Source organism: Scardinius erythrophthalmus (assembly GCF_964197995.2).
Source record: "Scardinius erythrophthalmus genome assembly, chromosome: 15".
NCBI classification, from domain to species: domain Eukaryota; kingdom Metazoa; phylum Chordata; class Actinopteri; order Cypriniformes; family Leuciscidae; genus Scardinius; species Scardinius erythrophthalmus.
In genome coordinates, this window is record NC_138235.1 from 18326433 (window position 1) to 18350410 (window position 23978).

General features: G+C 38.2%; 1 protein-coding gene across 7 annotated transcripts in view; it reads right to left on the reverse strand.

The window, feature by feature from the left end:
* Window positions 1–326: 326 nt before the first annotated feature.
* Window positions 327–23978, reverse strand: part of chl1a (cell adhesion molecule L1-like a) — an 81717-nt gene continuing 58065 nt past the window's right edge. For 2 of the 7 annotated variants that reach the window (XM_081387362.1, XM_081387363.1), the window contains exons 23-26: window positions 22035–22208; window positions 7467–7592; window positions 6681–6753; window positions 327–2825 (exon numbers count right to left, since the gene is read on the reverse strand). In XM_081387362.1, coding sequence (XP_081243488.1) covers window positions 2624–2825; window positions 6681–6753; window positions 7467–7592; window positions 22035–22208 — 575 coding nt within the window. In that variant the 3' untranslated portion in view covers window positions 327–2623. Of the gene's footprint in view, window positions 2826–6680; window positions 6754–7466; window positions 7593–9926; window positions 10086–10635; window positions 10744–11533; window positions 11603–12265; window positions 12305–21452; window positions 21519–22034; window positions 22209–23978 lie in introns of all 7 variants that reach the window. The other 5 variants (XM_081387357.1, XM_081387358.1, XM_081387359.1 and 2 more) reach the window with 5 other exon arrangements.

Here is a 23978-nt window from a genome sequence, read left to right on the forward strand (position 1 = left end):
TTATAATTGTAGAGGTTGTGCCCTCAAAACCTCTGTCTGTCTTTTATTTGGTGCACAGCTGTATTGTGGAGACACACATTGTACAAGGTCAAAGGTCACATGGCACTTTCCACAAGAGCATATAATAATGTATTACAAAGGGGGGAGATTCCTTGAAAAGCGTTTATCTTAAGTCCCATACAGTTCCATGGAAACAGTTTACCTGGATTTCTGATGCAATTATTTCAGTTGTCCTGGAATCAGAATGTATATTAATTATAATAATGCTAGAAATATAATCTCAATATTAGATCATTATATAGAATAGATGTAAAAACAAATTGTTTAATAGTCATTTTTATTGTTCTGTGTGTTTCTGTGGTGAAACCTGAAATCATTTAGGTTCAGTGTAACAAAATGTGTCTTGATGGTCAACATTTCATAGTATTGTGCATGAATACAAAATATAGCAAATGAGGGGAAAACATATTTCTCAGGCCTGAAGATATCATAAAGATGAACATTTTGCACAGAAAATTCTATTCAAAAACTCCTGAGTCTTTAGTATAAGCAACATTTTCAAAATGAAAAAAAAAGAGAAAAGAAAACAACAACAAAAACATTATCTACAGGTATGTACAGTACAAGAACAAAAGAGCATTTCAAAAGTGGAATCTCTTAACTAATTTAAAAAAATTGCAAAAAAAACTAATCTTATATTTCAGCAGAAGGGCTTTTTTCTCTCAGTAATAATAAATATGTTAGCAGGATTTGAAGTTGGATTGACATTACGTTGGATTGCGGCCCGGACATAATATATTATTAGAAACATGGATTTTGATGATTTACAAACCCTTCTTCTTGTATCATCTCATTTTGGAGGCGAAACAGAATTTAAAAAAAGGAAAAGATTGGCTGAATACACCAAAAGTATATTGACGATCATCTTAAGAGTTTCAAGAAGCTAATAGGGCAATCTTAGCACGTTACTGATAACATAAACCCCCTCATGGCAGTAGCTTAATCATATTTTAACATATTAATACTATATAAAAATATGGTATCTAACCACTCAAAGTTGACCTTTCTCTAAGAATTGTTTTCCCCCATGGTAGCGCCAATGTCAGTTTTAATCAAATACATTGTTAAACAGAAATATGTTTTTGTAGATATACTGAAGAGTCGTAACATAATTGTTTTGTTGCACTGTGTCAGTATTTTGCTGAGAGGTGTGCAGAGAGGTTACGTGATTGCCCACACAAGCGAACATGTAACCGAAAATTGTGCTGTCAAGATATCAGTTTTGTGACAGGTCATGAATTATTTATTTTTCTTCAGCAGGAAAAGTGAAAAAACGTTACCTAATCCGACCGCAAACGTGTAATCCCCATTAATTCTAAGGTGCATAAACCTGTTTGTTTTGTTGTTGAGTAAACCTGCAAATAATGTTTCAGGTCACACTTTATATTAGGGATCTTTTATGTAACTACCATGTACTTACATAAAAAATAATAATACTTATTGTGATCATGTTGTATTGCAAAAACACTTGTGCTGCTATTGAGGTAAGGTTTGGGACAGGTTTGGTGGTATGGTTAGGTTTAAGTGCGAGTTAAGATGTAAGGGAAGGTTCAACAGTGTCATTATAGATGTATTACAGAAATTAAAGGGACAGTTCACCCAAAAATGAAAATGCTGTCATCATTTTCTCACCCTTATGTTGTTCCAAACCTGTATGAATTTCGTTCTTCTGTTGAACAGGGAAAGAAATACTATGAAAGTCAATGGCTATCGTCAACTGTCTGGTTACCAACATTCTCTAAAATATCTTTTGTGTTCAACAGAAGGAATAAACTCATACAGGTTTGGAACAACATGAAGGTGAGTAAATGATGACAGAATTTAAATGTCTGGGTAAATTATCCCTTTAATTACGTATGTAATTACATGCAGGTATTTTTTAAATATAAATACAATGCAAAATCATGTAGTATGTACAGTACGCAATAAGTGCATTGTATCAAAATGATTAATTTAAATGTTAGTACATAAAGACACTTAATATAAAGTGGGACCATATTTTATAAAACCAAAAGTGGTTTGTTAAACAACTAGCTCGCCAAACAACGTACATTCTGTCTTCATTTACTCACCGTTATGGAAACCTGTATGACTTTCTTTCTTTCTTTCTTTTTGTCTTTCAGCATTGATGTCAAACCTAGTGTGATGTTACTTGATGTGCCATATTTGGTGAATATGCGCAAGTGTGAGTGAGATTTGAGAGTAATGACTTAAATTCCATATCATTTGAAAGACTGAATATAGCTAATGGGTCTATGATTGGAGTTTTGCAGCCCCTGGTTGCCATTTATTTGTATTGTATGGAAAGAGCTACTTGAACATTCTGCTAAACGTCTCAGAAAGTCACAACTTGAGTTTGAAACAACATAGCGATGAGTAAATAATGTTATCATTTTCATGTTGTGCAGAATTATAACCTGCCATCACCCTTCATATTAATACTGTAAAGAAGTGGTCATTCGTGCAAAAACTTAAAAAAAAAAAACATCCAAGGCACATCATACAAACAAACTTTTCTTTCTCCCTGTTAAATTGTTTAAAAGTTCACCAGACTGAACCAGCATTAGGAAGTCCCAGGGGCGTGTCCGTTCACCTCCACGGACGCCCTGCGCTTGTTTCCCGAGTACTCGCCGATGAACGACCCGTCTTCGTTGAACTCGCAGTCCTCATCGTCTGATATCACAGAGCTGTCCCCACTGCTATCATCCTCATTGATGTCTCTGAGCAATTGCTGGCTGCTTTTCAGCGGCTTCTCGTCATTGTCACTGTCAAACACCAAGAAAAACGAGTCAAATTCAGCTCAGAGTGACTAAGAGGATGATCCTAGTCAAGGCTGGTAGACAGTGTGGGTAAGGAGGGGTGTAGGAAGGATGCAATCACCGCTTTCTGCTAATTACTAATTGCAAAGACTTCAAGGCCTGACGGAAATTCTCGAAACTAAACAGAGAGAAAAATCAAAGAGAACCGGACACACCAGCCAACGAGAGGACTAACTTAAGAGACTCTTTTGTGTGCCTGTAGACAAACAGCCTGTCAGGTCACTTTAGTCCCTTAGGAATGATGGGACAAACCGAAATTAGCTGCCAATTTGAGAGCAGGCGCACTGCCAGCAAGCAGGTGTCTGTAAGGAGAAGAGGGGTCACCTCGTAAGCTCCCAATTACTATGAGATGCCTCAACATCTCGGATAAATCCAGACAGAAAATGTATTAGGATAAACTAACATTTGTCCTCTTTTCATTTTACAAATAATAGTCCTGCTGACCACAATAGACATTGCACAATGGGGACTGCTTTGCGTCATCCTTTGCTGATTAATTGGTGCAGATAAAGACTAAAATAATTTTAGCATAATCTGTTGGCGCGCACGCAGACACACACACACAGATTCATAATTCATAAGAGAAAAAACAGCATTTATTGGCAAGTATTAATTTAAAGGGGACATATCATGCTAAATCCACTTTTTTAGCCCTTAAATGCATTTTGTTGTATATTTGGAGTGTTTAGAAGTACAGCAAAGTTGAAATTATTCTCTTCAGGTGCTTCGTTGATATCTTTATATTCTGTTTTGGCCTTATTTTTCAACCTGTTCCGATTTTTCTGTTATCTATGACGTTTTGTGAACTATTACGTCACAGTATTTGCAGCGGAACTGCCAAATAAGGACACTGACTTCCAGCCCAACACTTCGAGCAATCCGCCATTTTTATTTCTCGCTGGAATTTTGTAGTCCAAGCTAAAAGATGCAGAAGTTACGAGAGGGTAAGTTAAAATGTTCGGTTGTTGTATGTAGTAACCCACACGCTTCATTACACCGTCTAATGTAGATTAACTGAAAGAACGAGCAGAGAGAGAGACCCGGTCGCGCGCGCGCGCGCACTCTCTCTCTTCGGAGCCAGGCGAAAATGTAAACAAGACACCGTCTCCAAACTAGACGCTGTCTTGCTCTCTCTCCCTCGCACATATAAATCAAAATAAATCGACACGGTGGTAAAAGGTCGGAAGACCAAAGTTTCTTGTGTAAATACAGTAACACACCATTGCGATACATCCATATGAAGACGTTGTTCTGCAGGTTCGTCGTCTTCATTTTCATCTCGCTCCGGCTCCGACTCTGGCTCGAACATGTAAGGCTGGCTGGACAAGTCTTCCGTTGTTGACATTTTGTTAACGTGTGAATAAAAAGTTTCTGTGCCGCTAGATAATCGTATCTCTGCTATCAAACTACAAAAATGGCTGAACGGGGTGGAGTTGAACCTCTACAACCTGGAGAGGGGGCGGGGTATGAAGTGTCTCAATTGTATTTAAAGAGACCGCACCAAAACGAGTTGCTCTCAGACCAGACGCACATCAGAAAAGGGGTAAAAAAGGGGCCTGTGGAGCTATAATAATGAGGAATTCAGACCCAAGCATTGCAGTTCCGCTTTATATAGACTACAAATGTATGATTTATATGTAAAAAAGAACGATTTAAAAGCATGATATGTCTCCTTTAAAGAAAAATCTTACTGACCCCAAACTTTTGAACATTCATGTTTGTATATACAGATAGTTCAAGTCTTGCGCGCCCATTGTAGGTGTTTTCGACGGTGGACAGGGGTCATCATACACAGCTAAATGCGATGCACTGTGTGTTGTGGCACACACATCCCATAACCTTCATTGCAATTTTGTGTGAATTCTGTTGAGTTCTGTTGGCTCGGACAAGACGGGATAGCCTTCGTGGCCCTCGTGCATCGATGAGCCTTGGGCGCCCAACACACTTGTCATCGATTTGTGGTTTGTCCCTCCTCGGACCACTGTCGATAAATTCTCACCACTTCTGACCGGGAGCAACACACAAGCCTTGCCATTTCAGAGACACTCTGACCCAGTCGCCAATTCGGCCACTGTCAGAGTCGCACAGATCTTTATTCCTGCCCATTTCTCCTGCGTCCAACATGTTGATTACGAGAGCTAATTGTTTGCTTATCATCTAATCTACCCAGACCTTCATATGTGGCCTTGTTAAGAGATATTAATTTCGCCTACTACTACTGTATATTTTCATTCAGCATTTCTCTTTCAATAACTACTGACAGATTAGTGTAAATTTCTTACCTCCTTAATCTGTCCACCTCTTCTATCTATAATACATTAGTATCCAAGAATTCAATGCACTATATCATATTTAATTTCATCAAATGAATATCATCAATGGCGTAACATGATAAACCAGCTCTTCTATTCTCAAAAGTGTAATAAATCAGTGGCCTCCTTGTGTAAGCCTGAGTAACGCAGTTTTGAAAGCCTGCGAGGCTCCCGTCATACTTCACAGCTGGTATGGGACGCGCTTCCCTATCTGGTTACTTCAGTTAGCAGATGTTCGAGTGTGTCTGGTGCTGTAACTCCCTAAACAAGGGTAGCGTTCAGATCAGACTCTGAGCCTCTGCTGAAGCCGCATTTCTTTCCTGAGGGAGGAATAAAACGGGCATCTAAGCGTAATGAGATGGAAACACTATTACGGATTCGAGATACTCCATATGCAATTAATACAAGCTAACTGCATACAACCCCCTTTTGCTCGCCTCTGCTCTTTTTTCCACACAGGTTTTTAATGTGCTACTTATTTGCACCTGGTTGTGACACAGTGTCATGGCTATGATTGGTTAATGTTCCAATAATAACTGCACACGTTTTATAGGGTTTCCACAATTTCTTACCAACATATTTTCAGTCATTTCTGATTATTGATGTTCAAAAGTTTGGGATCAGTAAGATTTTAAGTATTTTTATGCTCACCAAGGCTACATTTATTTAATCAAATTGCATTATTACATTATTTAATATTAGTAAAATATTATTTTGTATTTGAATCAAATATAAATGTAATTTATTCCTTTGATGCATAACTGAATTTTCAGTCTTCAGTGTCACATGATCCAGAAAGATTGCTCAAGAAACATTTCTTATTATTATCAATGTGGAATTTTGTGGAAATCGTGAAACATTTTTTAGGATTCTTTGATGAATAGAAACGTCAAAAGAACTGCATTTATTTGAAATAGTAAAAACATTTACATTCTCGCAAAATAATCTTGATAAACTGTATGTGTGAAAGTATTCATTTAAAAATATATTGCTGACTCTAAACAGTAGTGTATATATATGATTATATAAATGATTATACTTAGTATGCAAATGTCTCTGTTAAACTGTTAAAGAGCAATATTTATTTCACTTATGATATATTTTTCATCTAGTCAATGAAAACCAATAAAAAAATTATTCACTTTGCCATGATTTTATCCATGAAATTTTAGAATGTGAAAATTCCCAGACATTAATAGGTATTTTCTATAACTGAGGGAACCTTTTAAAGTTGTACTATAAGCTACACACAACACGACAACTATAAATCACACACAACTACACTTTTGCACAAAACAAAGCTGCCGTTCACTACCTGTGTGTATAGGCTAGAGAGAGCAATGCTTTCCGTGTGGCTCCAAGTAAATGCCATGGATGTAGGGTTTGTTTGCAGGAGATAAAGGCATTAGGAAATGATGTTACAGCAGAAGCTCAGTGAGATGAAGAACTTGTGTTGAGATCTATAACAGAACTAGTGTGGCTCTCTGACCTGTACTCGCAGGGAGTTTCTTCTACCATGCCGTGAGATTCCAGATCAGCAGGAGACTCCTCCTTTTCCTTCACTGCCAAGAAAACATTCGGAAAAGATTATTTATTCTACAATAAGGAGAGTGCTTTGCTTACTGATATTTCTCAGTTGCTTTTGAAACTTCCTGCCTTTATATCATTTCAAAAAGGACATTGTAGTTATTCATAAGAGATCATATTGGCATCCACTTGTTTTCTTTGCAGATGCTGAGTAAACATTCAATACCTCACGAAATTGTGAGAATATTTCCTATTTTGCCGCATGGAAGCACATCAAGGACACAGACTGATGTGTAAACTGAACTTGAATGTAAGATATAACCTTACTGGTAAAAGCATTTATTCTTTTCAGCTTGGTAAGCTATAACATAATGTATTGTAAAGCATAAAACAGCCACAGTGAAAGATCAAGGTGTTTAAAGCTATATCTTCCAATGCCTTAGGGTTCTTATGCAATTTTATAATAATTAATTCAGGATGTAAATCTTGAATCCATTAAAAACTTTTCATATTGGTTTAATATACAGTATGTGGAACAAAAAAAGCTGAAGACCACAGTAGGAGCCGATGAGGACAGGCCAGTAAAGCTCACTGATCTCAAGATATCTCTCTGACGCAGCTAGTAATAAGTCTATGGGTTGGTGCGACAGATCCACAGAAAAGCACCAAGCTGTTGACTACAAACTACTGTGAGCTTGGACAGGGTCTTGGAAGCTCTGTGTGACCTCTAAAGCTGTTTGTGTCTTACCTGCATACTTGCCGCCTTTGTTCTTGAGCACAAAACAGCCGATGAGGACAAGCAGAGTTAGTAAAGCCCCCGCGCACATCATCCCCACAAACCACTCCTGGGATCCCGCCGCTTGTTTACTAGACACTGCAAGGACAAAATAGAGTTTGTTTTTGGGAAAATGTCATTCGTGAGCACAATCACACTGATGCCAACTTGAAAACATTGACAAATACTGTCTTGTTGGGTTAGAAGATAAAAAACAATCATATCCTCAAATGGCATTTTTAAATACGGCTCCTGCGGCAACTTCTGATGTGGGTTGTCAAATGAGAACAATCAGAACACAAAGTAGAGCATTTGTGGATCATATACATTTTTAATTACTTGTTTGTTTGTTTTTTGTGACTGTGGCAAAAGTCTTTAAGTTAATTTCCAAATGTTTAATGAATTTTTTGAATGAAAATTTCCAACCTACTTGCTGACTTAAATGGGCTGTTTGTGCTGTCTCACAACCTATGTGGGTTTGCTGTAAAAATTAAATATTGTCCTGTTGAAAATAAATTTCAATCATTTGTTTCTTATATTCTGATTCGTCGGAAGGATATGCAGAGCAGAAGGTGCTACATCTAGCACATATATCTGTGGCATTATCCTTACTTCTTCTGGTGTTGCAAATGACATTATCTACGCTCTCCCCTTCGTATTAAATTTGCAGTTTCAGCAAATACAGAGTAGGCATCATTGACGAGTAAAGGTTGGACGTCATGTGTCCAAATGTCTGTCTGACATCAGAAAGTTGTGGATGTAGAGAACAAGCTGTTTCATTCTGGAGTGGAACTTTCAAAAGATTTTAGTAAAATGAAAATGGATTCCTCATGATAAGACCTCATCAGAGGATCTCAACTCTGGCCCTCTAGGTCCACTTTCCAGAGTTTTGCTCCAACCTTTGATCAAACTCATCTGCCTTTAACTTCCTAGTAATCCTTCCTAGTAATCCTAAAAAAAGATTTTTAATCTGTTTGTTTAGTTGTGTTTAATTAGGGTTGGAGCAAAACTCTGCAGAAAAGTGGATCTTGAGGTTGTTTAATAAACGTTTATTCCACAATTTTTGTGTCACTTGTCATACCATGATGGTGTTTTGTGTTTTTGCTGTGCACCAAATGTACCTCAGTATATACCTCAGCTTGTTGTAAAGCTACTTGTGATGAACTTTAATTCATCATGTGTCTCTTTTACTGCCTGCAAGGTGGTTTTTAGCACATTATACAGGTTAAGGTGGTTATCCAGCATATAATGCAGATACAAAACACAAGAGTATGAAGTAATATGAAAGAAGACCTATTATGCCTTAAAGTCTTGATTTTGTTTTGGGGCTCTACTAAAATAGGTTTTCCTGTTTGAATGTTCAAAAAAACAAAATTTTCATATATTTGACATAGTTGCAGCACCTCTCTTCCCAGTCTGTCAGTAACGCACTGTTTAGTTTCTGTCTCTATGAAGCCCCTCCTTCTGAAAAGTGCAATGTGCTCTGATTGGTCGGCTGGATCCGTGTGTTGTGATTGGTCACCTGCTTTGAGCATGTTTAGGAAATGTCACACCCCTTACCATAACTGCGTTAGATCCGGGCTGGAAAAAAACAGCGTCTCTTGAACATGGTGACAACACACTACTAACACAACTCAATCAGGCCTCGTCCCTATTTTTTTTGTCTTGGGCAAAAATTATTTAAATGAGGAAAATTGCGACATGTTTCTTCCCGGAAGAACTCAAGACTACAATGGAAGCATTTCAGGGAGTTCAGAAACAGTGTTACTGAAATAGAGAATAAAGGTCCTTGCATGCTGTCTCTGAAATTTTCGGATGCGTTTTTTCGTATTCGTGATTCGGTGGCTCTGAATTGTAAAACACCATTCAAAATGCTTGCTACGGATGCGAAAAACGCAGAAAATGGAACCCGATCCAAATTTTTTATGACGGACGAAAGTTTCGGAAGCAGTGTATAAGAGTGATTGACAAAACATGAGGTTGTATTTATTCTTTAGCGTGCGAAAATTCAGTGTGCAAGGACTTTAACTTCCTTTTGAGTGACTTTGTGCTTTTGAGTAGACCTTTTTCATGCTCAAACAACAACATTACACAATACAGAAAGTTGAAAATGTAAAAAAACATAATAGCTCTTTAACATTTTATCAGTTAATGAATTTTTTTTTTACTGTAAATTTAAGTTCAGTCCTATAAAACCTAAAATGTTGCTGCATGGCAACCACAGCTGCTGGTATAAATTACACAAATATATATTACAGTGCATTTTATAAACCTATAAAGTATAATCTTTTTTTATCGCTTGCTCAAAGGAATAGGAGAACTTTCTTTGAATGTCCTTAGTGCTAATGCACCCACAGAAAGACTATCACACGCTATACTCTGTCAGTGATACCTCTAATGCTGTTCCATAGGCTAAATTCTCTCACTTCTCACCTTTCCTAGTCTTGAAAACCTCTTCAAAAATGCTAGGGCCATCAACCCTGCGTGAAGCCTGCAGCCGGACTGTGTACACAGTTCCTGGGCTGAGCCCTTCAACGATGTGGAAACCTTTAGATGTATTTAAAGCCTCTGAAAGCTGCCAGATACCATCACCTGAAGGAACAACCGCATAACCAGATAGCGTTAGGCCACAACCCAGCAGAAAGAGGTGATATCTATGAAAGTGAAAAGCCACACTTTGAAAGGTTAGAAAAGTAGACAGAGTAAAATTGATTCTAGGGCTGCAAATAAAAACCCATAAAGAAAATAGTCAAGAATGAATTTCATTATCGTTTAGAAAGGATTTTCTGGCTGTTTGGCATCATTGAGAGGCTCTTCAACGAAACGTTACTCACATTTTATATTTTATTCGTAATGCGCCCATTTACTTATTAGTAAGTGAGTGGTTGAATGTCACTGTCATCATTAAAACTTTCAAAATTAAATATTCGTACAGAGCACAATAAAGAAAGGATGAGAAATCACTGGCTCTTAAACCAAAATGTTGAATATCCACTTAATATAAGAAATAACAAACAGATTAATTGACCAAAATCGTTCTTAGTTGCAGCCCTAGATGATACTTTCTAAAATGCACTACAAATGCATTTACAGTTGTAAACACCGAATCCTGACAAAGCAGATTGAGGAGTGACATTCTTACGGTGATTCATTATTGCAACATAGAGCTGTGAATCAGACCGTTCTCCACTGGTTCTCCAGCTGATTCTTGCAGAGGTGTCACTTACAAAGGTGGATGTGTTGAGAACAACTGAGAGAAATACACAAAGAAGATATAGAACAAAAGACAGGAAAAACTCTCAAAAGGTTAGTTCCTGCGAAAGAAACCCCAGTACACCCATTACCATAGGATTGTGTTATAGAAATTATACAGAAATGCTTCATCTAAATGAAACATTGGTAAAGTCAACATGAAACAGTCAATTTGAAAGAATTAAAAGAGAAGTTTCATGTCCATAATTGTTCAACTGGTCGAGGTTGACATGGTATGCCTATGATTTAGAAAGTAATTAGTAATAAGTAATGCCATATTTTTTTAGAGAGAGTAATTAGTACAGTTATCTTAATTACACTGTTGAAGATGTAATTAAGTAATTAAATATTGAATTAGTAACTTACCCAACACTGTACATTACATTTCAGAGAGAAACTGGATATTGGATATTTATTTAAGATACAAATGTAGGGCAGGACTTTTATCGGAACTAACTGATCTCTATTTTAAGAGACTGGTGATGTCATATATTATATTATATTATATTATATTATATTATATTATATTATATTATATTATATTATATTATATTATATTATATTATATTATATTATATAAATAACTGAATTCATTATGATACAAACATCTTTCTTTGCAATAACATGCACTGACGAATCATTCTCAATAAGACCAGGAACATGTAAATACAGTCGATTTTGATTTCATGTTGACTTTAAATGTAAATTTCACTTAAGTATGGAAATGTTGAATGTATGAAGGTATGAAAATGATGGTTAACTGTATATATAGATGAATGGATGAATACCTAAGGTAGGAAATATGGCATTGACAGAAGGAGTGTCTGTATTAGGTGAAGTGAAAGAGAAAGGTTGCCCTGCAAGAGAGAGAGAGTTCAGACCACATGCATGTGAAATGCAAATAATTAAATGCAACTAATAATACAATCGTGTATAAGCAAAATAGCTAAATAAATGGGCCTATCAAGGTAAAAGTCCTGTTTTTTTTTTTTTTTGTATTTGGACTATGAGTATACAGATGGTCTTTACAAAATGAACACTGTTGAATGATGTGTTCCTGTCAGCAGCCAGACTGGTTTTGTCAGCATTGAGAAAGACAGCTGTCTTTAGCAGGGCTTCAGGGACAGTACTACTGCCTCACAGAGAAGCTCTTAAAAGTCAAAGCAAACGCCAACAGCAACCAAGCTAGCTGTCAATAAGTGTTTTTTTGATGGAATAGTAGGATAAATTTTGCATAATATACAGAATTATTTCCTACATTAATTATGGAGTTATGCAGGGACTTTTGATACAACAATCCTACTAATTCAACAACAACAAAAGCTGTTTATTTATTTATAACTTTAAAATTAGTACAACTACAGGTACTATGACTAATGTTAACACTAGAATGTCTTCCCATGCTGTTATCAGTTAATGTAACTAATAACATAGTTGTTTTAGACATAATAATGTATGGGTTAAATATACTAATTAAGTTTTCAGGTTACAAAAACAGCTACAAATCTGTTGGTACATACTCAACTCAGATGATGTCACTTCAGATGTTGACAGTTCATCTTAAAAAGACAGTACAGATACAAACTATAAATGTATAAATAGATAAATTATCATTTTCTAGAAATTCTTTGACTACCTGACAGATAAGCAGACATCGAAAAACGTACTCGGTTACTAACATAACCTCGGTTCCCTGAGATGACAGGAACAAGTTTTGCGTCGCTAGACACAATGGGTAAACTCCTTTTTCTCCGATTACAGAAGACTATAGTATAACGGAGCTGCACGAACCAACGGGCCGGGCTATCCCTCTATATAAGCGTGCATTCCGCCCTAGGGAATCAGTTTAATACGACTGAAGCGACGAACGCCAAGCCGTGCAGCGTGAAAGCACGGCTAGTGACGCAGTACTTGTTCCCGTTATCTCAGGTTACTAAACGTTAGTAACCGAGTACGTTCCCTTACGATGCGGTTCACTTGTACTGTGTCGCTCGATGCAATGGGAACCCAGTCCAAGCGTGCCGTGCTTAGATCTGCAGAACAAAGACACTGTAAAGCCTGACTCGCTGTGGGTCGGAGGAACTGTTTCTACAGCTCCTTTTGCTACAGCTTTCCACAGCGAGACTTAGCCCCTCCTCTTCCTTCCTGAAGGATCAGGATAGGCGCAGGATCCAGCGTTATCTTATGCCAGAGACCTTAGCGCTTTGGAGCGGGAATGCTGTCAAGGCTCAGGCTCTGGTTTGGGCTGAGCGGTCAGAAGCGTAGGCTTCGTGGGCTGCTGAGTCAGCACATTCTTTTGGCAACTGGAAGCAGCTGCAGAACTGGAACACTTGGGCAGGAACAACGCATAGCCTGCAGGGCTTGCGTGGTCCTAACGTGGTGCGCAGCTCCTTAAACGCCGCAGGGTCAGGGATGGACTTGTCCATGGAACGGATCAGCTTCTCCTGAAAGACCTGTAGGACCACCATTGTGTGAAGGGTGGAACCTGCTTGTCCAGCCGAGGTGTAGACACGTCCAGCGAGAGCTGAGGTGGTCCTACAGGGCTGGGACGGATGGGCGACCTTCGCTTTCCGTCCGATCGATGTGGGCGGGCAGAGGTGCACGGCCACGGCTTCGTCTAACAGAAGTAGCTTCTCGTAATCCTTTTCCTCAGCGCAGTCAATTGTTGTGAGGGTGGTAGAGGTAGAAGTACGAAGGCACACTGAGTAGGGGTTACGCCACGACTTGGTGAGCTCGTCATGGACCTCCGGGAAGAACTGTGCTGCTCTCTGACGAGGGGCCTGCTGGCACCCCGGCAGGAACCATTCATCCAAGCGGCTACATGTGAGCTCCTCAGGAGTAGACCACTCTAGTCCATGCTTCTTGACTGCTTTTGAGAGGACACGGATTAACTCAGCGTCCATCCCAGCTCTAGTGACGCTCGAATCCATAGATCCTAATGACATGCTGTCATCAGGAAGATCCTCATCAGATCCCCAGAACGAGACCAGGCCGCTCACGCCAGAAGAGCTCACTCATGCCCAACTGCTCAGTCCTTTGGCTCCGCTATTTCTTCCTCCAAGGTTCCTGGGAGGAAGGGAATGGGAGAGCGCGAGGGGCGGAGCCGCTCTCTGAAAAGAAAGCGATCCGCGAGCGGAGAGAGGCAAGACTCAAGCTCTTGCAATCAGAGCAGCTTCTGTGTAGGATTTCCTTAGACAGGCAACACAGTCATCATAGGCTTGTGCAGTTCCAAGGCATTATTATATAATCTTCAGTAATCGGAGAAAAATTTGTTTTCCCTCTGTGTCTAGCGACGCAGTACAAGTGAACCGTATCGCAAGGGAACTGACATTATATCTACTTCAGTGGTTTCAAAATCACTTCAAGTTGTAGGTCAAATAAGCTGACATGTTTGACTGATAACTTAAAAAATATATATATATATACATGGGCGTCGGAACCATTGTATATGGGTGGGACAGGACCCACCCACTTTTTAAGATCAATGATATTGGACCCACTCACTTTTACCGTCTCTAATTCAGCGCATTTGTCTGTTCGCTTTTCAGAGCACCGTCAGTCAAATACATTCCACTTGAGGAATCATATAAATATATTTTTTTATTAAAATTAATAAATTAAACTCCATTTCCGTTGAATCGCTACATTATATTTCTTAACGAGCCGCAACTGACGAAAGTAACCGCCTGTTGTACCTTTCCAGTCAAATATTGCGTTGCAAACATCAATAACAGCTTTAAATTGTCATTGCTGGAAGATTACTGTATTAGGGGGATAATCCACGGATAGCTGTGCATTTAATGCACGACGTGGAGGCAAAGAACCGCCTGACGTTTAGTGGAGTTTAGTTTACTTGTTTAATTAAAAGGCACCAGAATGAAATGGTATTTACTCCAGTAACATTTTTCTGGGGGAGGACCCACCCACTTTTTTTTCTCTTCCGACACCAATGTATATATCCCTTGTGCATTGTTAGAATTTACATCCTTTCGTTATGTTTGTGGCTGAAAACAGCCACTACTTTAAACTGCTGTAAAAATGTATCAGATAAATTTTTTTTTCAATTTTTTTTGCATTAATCTATTAATCAACCTCAGTCCTGCTCAAAAATATTAAATGTTTAAAAAAAAATCAGGATTTTAACTCTTTAATTGCCAAATTCGTAAATGATGTCACTGATTTGGGGGGGAAAAAAACACAAAATTACTCATTTTCAATATAAAATGTGATTGTGGACTGGATTTTTTTTTACCTTTTATCACAGTCTTGGACATGTCAAAGATTAGAAACAACATTTGTTTTGATGCATTGTTAGTTTTTGTGCAGCATCAGATTTTAACTTTTTCTCCCTCATTTACTGTTCGTGGCTGTTTTTGCCCCATTGACTTCCATTATAACCACATTTTTTGATTGCAAAGCCATGACACAATATAATCATGCATTTTTGATTGTTGGTGGTTTTCCCTATTGGGAAGAGGTAAAATTTGTCATTTTTACTGTTGATAACCGGGTGGCACCATTAACCCTTTAGATAGGCCTGTGCCAAAAAAAGCTTAGTTTCTGGCTTTTACATGGAGTTATATGGAGTATAACAGCATAATAAAGTGTGTGTGTGTGTGTGTGTGTGTGTGTGTGTGTGTGTGAGTGTGTGTGTGTGTGTGTGTGTGTGTGTGTGTGTGTGTGTGTGTGTGTGTGAACTCACCTTGATGCGTCTGAGAAAATCAAAATATGCACCTCAGCTCTCAGAACTGCATGGAGTAAACAAAAACAAAGTAAGTGTATTTATGCACCTGCTGCCTTTTGATGGTGAGAAATGCAGACTAAACAAAAACAAAGCAAGTGGATTTAAACGCGTGCATGCAAGCCTGCTGGTCATTTGATGGTGAGAACAGCAGCAAGCAACATGAGAAAGGGTTTGACTTGTAGTGAAGTTTTAGAGATGATTATGCAGCCTGACCCCTCCAGCGAGCTGCAGGATGTATCGTCTTCTCCCTCTGACACCACAGACTCAGGAGAGTCAGATCCTGATTTGGATGTGGCACCCTCATCATCTTCTCTAGCTTCCACTGAAGGCGAGGAGGATTCAGAAGATCCTGGATCTGGGTGAATTGGGAGAAACGGCGAAGTGTGGTTTTCCACCAACGCGGAGACAACTCTCTTTATTCAGCCTGCCAGTGGCGTGACTCCAGGGCCGACGCGCTATGCCATCACAAGGCATAGTCATACATGTTTGTATGACTGTACAAACATGTATGTGTTGACGCAAGTCATGCTGACAATGAGGTCAATCATCTCCTCCGTAAAAAAACAGATTGAACACGGAATCCATGTTCTGGACCCTTGCGAAGGCATAGCGCGTCGGCCCTGGAGTCACGCCTCTGGCAGGCTGAAGAAAGGGAGTTGTCTCCGCGTTAGTGGAAAACCACACTTCGCCGTTTCTCCCAATCCACCCAGATCCAGGATCCTCCGAATCCTCCTCGCCTTCAGTGGAAGCTAGAGAGGATGATGAGGGTAGCACATCCAAATCAGGATCTGACTCTCCTGAGTCTGTGGTGTCAGAGGGAGATGACGATACATCCTGCAGCTCGCTGGAGGGGTCAGGCTGCATAATCATCTCTAAAACTTCACTACAAGTCAAGCCCTTTCTCATGTTGCTTGCTGCTCTTCTCACCATCAAATGACCAGCAGGCTTGCATGCACGCGTTTAAATCCACTTGCTTTGTTTTTGTTTAGTCTGCATTTCTCACCATTAAAAAGGCAGCAGGTGCATAAATACACTTACTTTGTTTTTGTTTACTCCATGCAGTTCTGAGAGCTGAGGTGCATATTTTGATTTTCTCAGACGCATCAAGGTGAGTTCACACACACACACACACACACACACACACACACACACACACACACACACACACACACACACACACACACACACACACACTTTATTATGCTGTTATACTCCATATAACTCCATTTAAAAGCCAGAAACTAAGCTTTTTTTGGCACAGGCCTATCTAAAGGGTTAATGGTGCCACCCGGTTATCAACAGTAAAAATTACAAATTTTACCTCTTCCCAACAGGGAAAACCACCAACAATCAAAAATGCATGATTATATGGTGTCATGGCTTTGCAATCAAAAAATGTGGTTATAATGGAAGTCAATGGGGCAAAAACAGCCACGAACAGTAAATGAGGGAGAAAAAGATAAAATCTGATGCTGCACAAAAACTAACAATGCATCAAAACCAATGTTGTTTCTAATCTTTGACATGTCCAAGACTGTGATAAAAGGTAAAAAAAAATCCAGTCCACAATCACATTTTATATTGAAAATGAGTCATTTTGTGTGTGTGTTTTCCCAAATCAGTGACATCATTTACAAATTTGGCAATTAAAGAGTTAAAATCCTGAATTTTTTTTAAACATTTAGTATTTTTGAGCAGGACTGAGGTTGATTAATAGATTAATGCAAAAAAATTTGAAAAAAAAATATTTATCTGATACATTTTTACAGCAGTTTAAAGTAGTGGCTGTTTTCAGCCACGAACATAACGAAAGGGTAGTAAATTTGCCCACAGTGTACTGTTGAGTTTTTGAAAAATTTCAAAGCATTTTCCCAAAATATGTGTCAAAATAAGATTTGTCACCAAAAATCATTCCATTTGCTGAAACACAGAAAAAGTTATGGCCAAATTTAGACTCAAAAATACCCCATAGTGGATGAAAACATCCCCAACAGCACATAAGGGATATATATATATATATATATATATATATATATATATATATATATATATATATATATATATATATATATTTGCATTTAAAGGTCTCCAAAAATGCAGATATCATGGCAGGACACTGCAAAAGTAACATTGTATAAAAAGCAATTACTAGGGGTGGGTGAAAAATCGATTCACCTGTGAATCGCGATTCTATCTTCTAACGATTCGAATCGATTGATAAATTTAAAAAATCTATATATTTTAAAAACGTCTGTTAATAATGTGATGTTGACGGAACAAAGAACAGTGCAGCACCTGGACAGTTTAGAGAGCACATAGGCTTGCAACGGGGAACACATGAAGCTTACTTGACAATGACAGTTCCATATCAATATTTTAACTAGGGATGCACCGATACCGATACCAGTATGAACCAGTATGACACCAGAAATGAAACACGAAGTACAGTAGATCGTAGAATACGTAGATCCCATCTTAAAGGGACAGCAGTGTTTTTATGTTAATCAAATAACAAAGGACAAATACAGTGCCCTCCACAATTATTGAACCCCCTGGTAAATATGATCAAAATTGGCTGTAAAAAATAAATCTGCATCGATTATCCTTGTGATCTTTCATTCAAAAAATGTGCAAAATTCTAACCTTTCATTGAAGTAAAAGAATTGAAAGTGGGGGGAAATCACATTATGAAATAAATGTTTTTCTCCAAAACATGTTGGCCACAATTATTGAAACCCCTGGAATTTTTTACGAGTAAAATATCTCTGAAGTATATTCCCATTAATATTTACCTTTTTTAGTACACCAGGGTGACTAGGAACATGAAACTGTCCAGCTATGACTTCGTGTTTCACAGAAATTTAAATATGAGGAAACACAAAGGCCAAATCCCCTTAATCATCCATCACAATGAGTAAAACCACAGAATACAGTTCTGATGCGTAGCAAAAGATTGTTGAGCATCACAAACTAGAAAGTGGCTGTAAGACAATAGCTAAAGAATTGAAAATCCCCATTTTGACCATCAGGGCAATAATTAAGAAGTTATAACCAACTAAAGATGTTATGAATCTGCCAGGAAAAGGACGTGTGTCTATACTGTCTTAATGCACGGCGAGTATGAAAGTTTGAGTGGCCAAAGACTCTCCAAGGATCACAGATGGAGAATTGCAGAGATTAGTTGAGTCTTAGGGTCAGAAAGCCTAAAAAAAAAATTATCAAACAACCCCTACATCCCCACATGTTGTTTGGGAGGGTTTAAAAAAAAACCTCCTCGCTCATCCAAAAACAAATTCCAGCAAATGTAATTGTCAGACACGACTGGATCTTCAAACCGCACAGGGTTCTGTGGTCAGATGAGACTAAAACAGAGCTTTTTGGCAGCAAACACACTAGATGGGTTTGGTGAACACAAGGATAAAAAGTACCCCATGTGTACAATTTAATATACCATTGGATCTTTAATGTTGTGGGCATATTTTTCTGCTGGAGGTCCTGGACTTCTTGTTCAGATACATGGCATTGTGGATTCTATCAAATATCAACAGATAAAAAATCAAAACCTGACGCCTTCTGCTAGAAATCTTATAATATGCCGTGGTTGGATCTTCCATCAGGACAACGATCCAAAACAAACATCAAAATCAAAACAAAAATTTGTTGTGGGGCACAAAATGAAGCTTCTACCATGACCGTCCCAGTTTCCTGACCTGGGGCCGTATTCACAAAGCATTTTATCTTACCACTAGGAGTACTCCTAAATCGCACTAAAAGATTTTAGCTAGGAGTTTTCTCTTAAAAGTTATTCACAACGCCTTTCAGACCTACTCTTAGTAAAGAAAAATGACAACTCCTAAACTAAGAGTGAGTCTTTGTTGCTATGGATGACGTCATTACTCATGCACGAGCTTGACTGAAGTGACCACCTTGATTGGCTGATGATTGTAACGCGGGAATGATTCCAAACCCCTCCCCTACGATGATGATTGACAGGTGACAGGTCTGAGAATGCGTGCGCTACACAAGTAGTGCGAAGGACGAAGATGATGAATAACTGAATAAATAGCCTAAATGAATAAAGAGTAAGGAAAAACAAATAGCCTAGTAGCCTAATGAAACATATGGATTGATGCAATATCTTTGCAACGTTATTGAATTAATCTGTCACTATATGCCTCTGCCTACGTTTGCAAAGAGAAGAACATTTTAATTTGATTCACAATCAAACGTTACAATTAGTTTACATGCAATGAATGAGTAGCCTAGTTTTGGTTGTTGTTGGTGGCGTTATTGCATCCCTAGTTATGCCTACAATGCAAAATTGTTCCCTCGCGATTGGAAGCTCCTGTAGCCGCCGCGCACGCATTTCAAAACATCGCAACGTGAAATGCCACAAAAAGCGGTTTGTGAATAGGTCTTAGTGAGTTAGGAGTCCTCTCGACTTCTTTTAAGCTGTCCCAGGCTTAGGTGCTACTTTTAGGGCTAAAATGCTTTGTGAATTACTCTTAGTCAAAAAAATTAGGAGTCCTAAAGTTACGAGTGACACGCCCATTATTTTTAGGAGTTGCTCCTAAATTCGCCAGTTAGGAGCTACTTTTAGCCTTAAAATTCTTTGTGAATACGGCCCCTGAACCATATAGAAAATGAGTGGGCTGAACTGAAGAGGAGAAGCACCAACATGGATCTGGGAATCTGAAGGATCTGGAGAGATTCTGTATGGAGGAATGGTCTCTGATCTCTTGTCAGTTATTCTCCAAACTCATCAGGCATTATAGAAGAAGACTCAGAGCTGTTATCTTGGCAAAAGGAGATTGCAAAAAGTATTTAATAAAAGGGGTTCAATAATTGTGGCCAACGTGTTTTGGAGAAAAACATTTATTTCATAATGTGATTTCCCCCCACTTTCAATTCTTTTACTTCAATGAAAGGTTAGAATTTTGCACATTTTTTGAATGAAAGATCACAAGGATAATCGATGCAGATTTATTTTTTACAGCCAATTTTGATCATATTTACCAGGGGGTTCAATAATTGTGGAGGGCACTGTAAATCACTCACTGCTCTTGCTTTTGTACAAGTAATTTTATACAGTGAAGATTTGATGCAGTGTTATTTTTACATTTGATTGGTTTATTCAAATTCTGTACCTGAAAACTATTAGAACTACCTAAACAACATGAAACAATCTCTTTATTTCATTTGTATCTTATATTGAATTTATTTGTGCTATTTGTAATTGGATTATTCATTCTTATTTTAATACTGACTGTCTTTAATAATGTTATAAATGTATATTAATTAGGCTAGTAGTTTGGAGAATTGTGATATTTCACTGGTATCTAAACATCTGAACCACTGACCCAACCAGGCCAGTAGAAAAAAAATCCCTGCTGAAGCAGCTCTAAATATGCACTGTGCTAATAAATGAAAGATAAATTATGATGAACAGAATAGAATGACAATAGAACGAACAGTGAAAGGAACAGAGGCTTGTATAATGCATTTTAACAAGCATAATTAAGCATGAAAATGACTTAAGGAAATATATATATTTGCTAAACAAATGAAATTCCTTTGGTTTCTCTACCTAATATATTTAAAATTACAAATGCAGTGAAAATACAGGTATTGTATCGGTATCGATAAGTACCAAAAATGTATCGGTATTGGCCTGGTTCTGGAAAAAAGTGGCATCAGTGCATCCCTAATTTTAACGAATAGTATATAACCTTAAATAATGGTATTTAATGTCAAACAATTGGAGACACAGGCTTTCCTTTATATAAGGGGGAGGGCTTCAAGGAAAATAAATTAAATAAAAAACAAAAACAAGTTTGGAATCAAATCCCAAGAATCAATTTTAATCGAATCGTGAGATTCTAAAAGATTCCCACCCATAGCAATTACTAACTAACTACTAACTAAGTTGCAAAATGCTACAAACTACAGTATGTGATACATACAGCTCTCTGTCGAAGTCTCAGCTGAGACTGTAGAAACTTCAGGAAGTGAATTTTCAGGCATAGTAACTAGTTCATGAGAAACAAAAGTTGGTTGATAAGAAGACAGATCAGTTTAAACAAACCCATGGAGTATGAGAATATAAGCATTACAGAGAGAAACATGTAATACGTAACAAAATTGTGGCAGAGAAATGCAATGATGATGATGATGCAAAATCAGTTATCCAGTAAGTAAAAACACATCTAGAGGCAAATATTTTCAGTAAGGCACCTCATTGATCGGTCAATGCATTGGTCACTAGACTGTAGACATTATTCCGCCCTTTCGTTCATCAGAGGACTTAAGCAATAATCTTATCACTCTCCTTTATGCAACAAGATGTTGCCAACAGCAACTTCTGTAGTTCCATAACTGCTGCTTAATCACTTTCGAACACCTTGCGGCTGTGCTAATTAGAACACAACTAACTTTTCTTGTATCAGATGTTTGTGTCTCAGCATGGGCACTTCAATTTAGATTCTGACACCAGATCCATTATAGCTCCTGGGACTCTGCTTATAGTTGCTTCCGGGCACACTTACATGCTTCAGGGACGGTGCTTCCTTCCTCACTGATGGCGGACCCACAGCCCACCTGCGTACATGCTCTCAGGTAGAACTTATACCAGTTGTCTTCCTGTAGATCATGCAAGACCCAATCTGTAGTATCTGGTGCACTGATGTTCACAGAGATCAGCTTACCCACAGTCTCATTAACTAGAAGAAGAAGATTAAAAAAATAATAATTGGGGTCAGTAACTTTTTTAATTCATCAAGGATGCACTAAATTGATCGAAATGACATACATTTATAATGTTACAATAGATTTCTATTCTAATAAATCTCCCTTTTCTATCTATGCAAACTTTTTTTATTCCATTAGACCTTGACCATCTCAGTACAGCATGCCATGAGAAATTTCTTTAGCCCTCCTCCCTACCTGTCTAGATCTGCTACAGGGTTCTGTAATTCTGGGCATTGCTCATGCCAGCAGCAGCGTAGTAGATCTAGTCCACCAAGATAAATCCTTAAAGTGCCCCTATTATGGTTTTTCGAACATTCCCATTCATGCAGTGTGTAATAAAGCTGTCTGTGAATGTAAACGTTCTGCAAAGTTATAAAGTTGAAAGTGCGCGATAAATAAAGTTATTGTCTCCCAAAAAAAGAATAGACTCTGAACCGTCTAAACGAGTCGTCAGGAATTGCAGTCTCACTTCCGTGACCGGCATACGTAACAGTAACACATTTGCATATTACGGCCTTCATTGGCTGTCCGTGAACAACGTCTACTTTGACCCACCCTCAAACACTATAGCTGGTTAGTGTAGTGTACATGACGAGAAGACGCTGTTTTCTGCTCTGCAAAAGCCAATTCTCTTCGAAAACACTTCCAAAGGATGAGGATTTTAAGAGTCAGTGGTTAACATGACCACAGCAATACAACAGCAGTATAACCTTTCTTCTCAAATCTCCATGAGGTCTAAATGGGATTTGCAAAATGCTTATCCATCAAAGATGGGACAGTACACACTTTATTTGGACCAACGTGCTCCTCAGAATCACAACCTGTGTGATTAATTATGGATGCATATATTTTCTACCGGGTATTCAAAATGCGTAGTTTTGTGTTTTATATTGTGTAAGTTTCCGGCTAACCGGCTAACTTACGTTATTACTGTTTTACTGAAATACTTCTGCTAAGCAGCTGTGGGTGGCTATTACCTAAAACTGTGTCTATTAATGCAGATTGTCTGTCATTCTCACTACTTTGAGTAATGATAAAGGATTGAGCAAGATTTGTTTAATGTTGCATCAGTCATTCACGTTAAGAGCTTGGCTAACGTATGCGCTGTTATTGATACAGTTATTGATCGCAATAAATTAGAAATATACACATCGGGTTGTTGTTGGTCATACACTTGTTAATGCTAATAGTGATGAATTACAGTTGCAACATCTCATAATGTAAACTGAGTAGCGTATCACTGAAAAACGTCCTGCTCGAGTTGTCTTTGGAATGGAGGTTCGAGTTAAATAACTAGTTCTTCCAATGTTTCATGCGCTCGGATTGATATGGTAAAATCGACGCCATCGTAACTGTACAATCACTGAGCTTTATGAAGCCTCCAGAGCTGAAATTCAATTATGGTAATGTGCATTTTGTTTCCGACACGAAAACGGAAAACGGTAGACCAATCACAACAGACTGGGCCGTCTGGCCAATCAGGATTTAGAGAGACTGAATTATCGGACGAGTTGTTTGAGAATCATTGAAAAATGTAGTGATGTGCAAAGTATATTATGAGAAAATGAAAGTATTTTTTGACGTTTGATGCATGTCAACCTGTTGTAGGAGACCTTCAAAATAAAATTAGGAACCTTTAAAATAGCATATTAGGGACACTTTAATATTATCTGTAATAATATTTCACAATATTACTGTTTTTGACTGTTTTAAATAAATAAATGCAGCCTCGGTGAACTTCT